The 3,593-nt window shown below is 28.8% G+C and overlaps 1 protein-coding gene across 1 annotated transcript in view; it reads right to left on the reverse strand.

Moving 5' to 3' along the window:
- LOC105626076 (ell-associated factor Eaf) overlaps nt 1–1,646 on the reverse strand; it is a 7,143-nt gene extending 5,497 nt beyond the window's left edge. The window contains exon 1 of the mRNA XM_012207385.1: nt 1,538–1,646. Coding sequence (XP_012062775.1) covers nt 1,538–1,646 — 109 coding nt within the window. The remainder of the gene's footprint in view (nt 1–1,537) is intronic.
- Between the last annotated feature and the right edge of the window lie 1,947 nt (nt 1,647–3,593).

The following is a 3,593-nucleotide window of genomic DNA, read 5'->3' on the forward strand; positions in this document are numbered from 1 at the left end:
TACACACACACACACACACACACACACACACACACACACACAAATAAAAAGTGTTTTTTATATATATATATTGGATTGTCCGGAAAGTTCGTGCCGATGTTGAAAGAAAATTGAAACATAGAAAATTTAAATTTTAGTATACATTCATTAAATTATATAAATTAGTCGACACGAACTTTCAGGACAACCCAATATATATATAAAAAACACTTCTTTTATCTAAGATGGAGATAATAACACATATAATATTTTAATAATCTAGATAAAGATAAGATGAAGCTATTTATCTAAATAATCACTAGAATAATTTTATATAGATGACATTAAAAACTGTTCATTAAATTATCACCAGATAGCAACTGATGCTATGTATTGTATTTGTCATTTTAATATCAAAGATATAATACATTCTAGAATTTGTTTTTTTTTATAAACACAAAAAATATTACTATGATTTAATAAACACAAAACTTTGTAGCTAAATTTTTTTATCATCTTGTATCTATTTTAAGAAATTACAAAAAGTGTATACTAATTCAACTATTAATAGATAAAACTTATAGCTTAGCTGATATTACATTTGTCATACCACAAATTTTCAAGGATGTCAATTGGCTGCAGGATAGAGAGATTCTTGGACCTCTCTATCCTATGATCAATCAATAGATTCGAAAAATTTATCGTACGACAGAAACGAACAAATGTAATATTGGCCGAAGGTTATATATAATACAATCCAGATAGCTAAGCGTAATATAGCACACTGTGCATTACATATTATATTGTTATATATTTGCTAACATCAAAATAAGACACATGAAATACAACAACGTTACTGCTTATATATGTAAATAGTTGTTGAAATTTCTAGAGCGAACTGTGAACATTGGTGACATTGCAATATGACAGCAACAACTTAGCAACGAATAATTAATTGTTTTATCTTGAGCATCATGATGAAAACATGACAGCAACAGAACATATATAATAATTACCACTGGTTGTTACAAATGTCTTTAGGCTATAATATAATATAAAGTGTTTTAATTGCAACTCGTAGCTAACAAAATACTGATAATATGAAATGTTACATGTTTTCAAGTGGTGATCAAAGATATTTATGCTGACATGTTGCCATTATTTTGTCATTACAAGAATTCGAATTTCACTGAGTTCAACACGATAGACATAATGCTGTCTCATCGTCATAAGTTCATCAAAATTGATTGCTATGTCAGCAAACACACTGCATTTGGCTATCTGGAAAGGTATGGATAGATAGAAAACCAATAAAGAAAACAAATCGAAGAAAATCAATTGTAAATAAAGTTATTTCTTGATATGTAAGCTGAAGAATATTCTGGATTGGATGAAGGATTAGATGTATTCTGGGAATACTGGCACCTCCTTGGCTGGGATCTCCTTGGCTGAGACTCTTGTTTTGCTTCAAGCTGCTGTCTCTAGCTCAGATTCTAACATCGTCGAAAGATTCGAGAGTGCTGCTGTATTTCTACCTCGAGAAATTGGATTTACTTACATTTTAGGGTGTGAAATTTGGAACTGTTGCTCGTGAAACTAGGCCCCAGCTTGAGCTCACGGACTTCGGGTCCCAAACCAAGTCGCTCGACCATGCTGACACCTTGCATTATCTCGAATTTTTTCTTCGTAACTCTTTCTTTTCTTTATTTTTGCAAACAAATGTGTAAATCGGGGATAACCACACGTGGAGCACTGATATTATTCTCTTTCGTCCTACGTTATTGTACAGCTGTGTATTCTGGCAACTGCTGGAGATGGCAAGATAAATATGGTACGATATTTTCTTCCAGCGCCATTGGACTCTCTCTCGGTTCTCCGGAAGTAACGAACTGACGAATACTGACGAGGTATGCAAGCCGAATTTGGCCGAATCATGACGGACATACGAACACTACGAACACTAGAAGTGAACACTAAGGTCTGCTGTGTATGAAGTGATTTAATTATTAGACCTTGTGCACAATGGACGAAACCTTGGTGAAAATTTTTCTCATAATTTTTATAAAATTATATAGAAATTCTAAAAAATTATATGAAAAATTCTGAGAAAATTTTCATCAGGAATATTAGAAAAAGGAATAAATATCTATTAAATATTAGAAATACAAAATTTAGGAAATGAATATAAAAATGTAATACACAATAGATATATAAATAATCATAAAAACATATATCATATATGTATCATATATGTATGGCATATGAATTGTATTATTTGTATCCACTGCGTTTTGTATGTTTAATTTCTATTCTCATTTTTTATTTTTCTAATATTTAACATTTATTATTTCTAATATTCAAGTTTGGAAAGTTACTTATAATGCCATTATCATTATTATTAATTTTTTTCGATAAGAGTCTATCAAACAAATTTGCATAGCCGCAACATATGGTATGCATAAGAAAATTATCCTTCACATTATATTATAAATACGTGCGTCTAAAAAAATAAAAGTGGATAAGTTTCTTTATGTAGTTGAATAAATAAATAAAACAAATAATTTTGATTTATAATCCCAGCAAACGAAAATAGATTAAAATGGATTGAATTTTTTTTCCATCTGAATGCGTATTTAAATAACGTATTTAAATACGTATTTAAATACTTTTTTTTGGATTTAACTGGATTCAATTGGATTCAATTAGATTCAATTGGATGCAATTGGAAATAAAAAACTGCATTTCCTATTCAAAATTTTGAATTGAACAGTATTTACAATTGTGTCTGTGTGCACAGAAAAAGCTAATATTATTTTTAGATTGAAAGGCATAGAGATATGCTCCATGTAATTCCTATAAAAATGAATAAAAATGCATTCAGCACATTGAAAAGCATTCATTTTAACATCGTGAATCAATATTTCTGAAAATCTGAATTCATTTCAATCCAATTCTCCATTCTCGTTTGCTAGGATGATTTTATGCTTCAAATTCCTGCAGTTTTGGACTAATAACTTTTAAACAATACGCATAAACGCTTTTTTAGTGCTTCGTGTTGCTTAGGAAAGTTGGCACTTCTCCAAATAAACTTTTTTACACTTTTCTGAATATTTATTATTGTTTCTGTTTATTATTGTTTATTATTATAGCATATAATATACATAAAATATTTGATTTAATTTTTAACGTTACTTCCTCATCAAATTTACAAATAGATATTGCAAAACACAATTTTACATAAGAATCAAGACAAACAAAACAATAATTATAAATAACTTTTAGATCAATACGAGAAATGCATTCAACTTTTACAAAGCTGTTCAAATGTAATACAAGTATACTATAATAATGACACAATCTATTAAATTTATGTATTTTTAGTATTGTTTTTAGTGATGCGTAATATAATAAATCAATATTAATAATAATAATAATAATAATAATAATAATAATAATAATAATAATAATACAATAATATATAATATTAATATGCTATATACACGTGTGTGTGTGTGTGTGTGTGTGTGTGTGTGTGTGGTGGTGGTGTGTGTGTGTGTGTGTGTGTGTGTGTGTGTGTGTGTGTGTGTGTGTGTGTGTAGTAGTACTATATTATA

The sequence above is a fragment of the Atta cephalotes genome (assembly GCF_000143395.1).
Source record: "Atta cephalotes unplaced genomic scaffold scaffold00004, whole genome shotgun sequence".
NCBI lineage: Eukaryota > Metazoa > Arthropoda > Insecta > Hymenoptera > Formicidae > Atta > Atta cephalotes.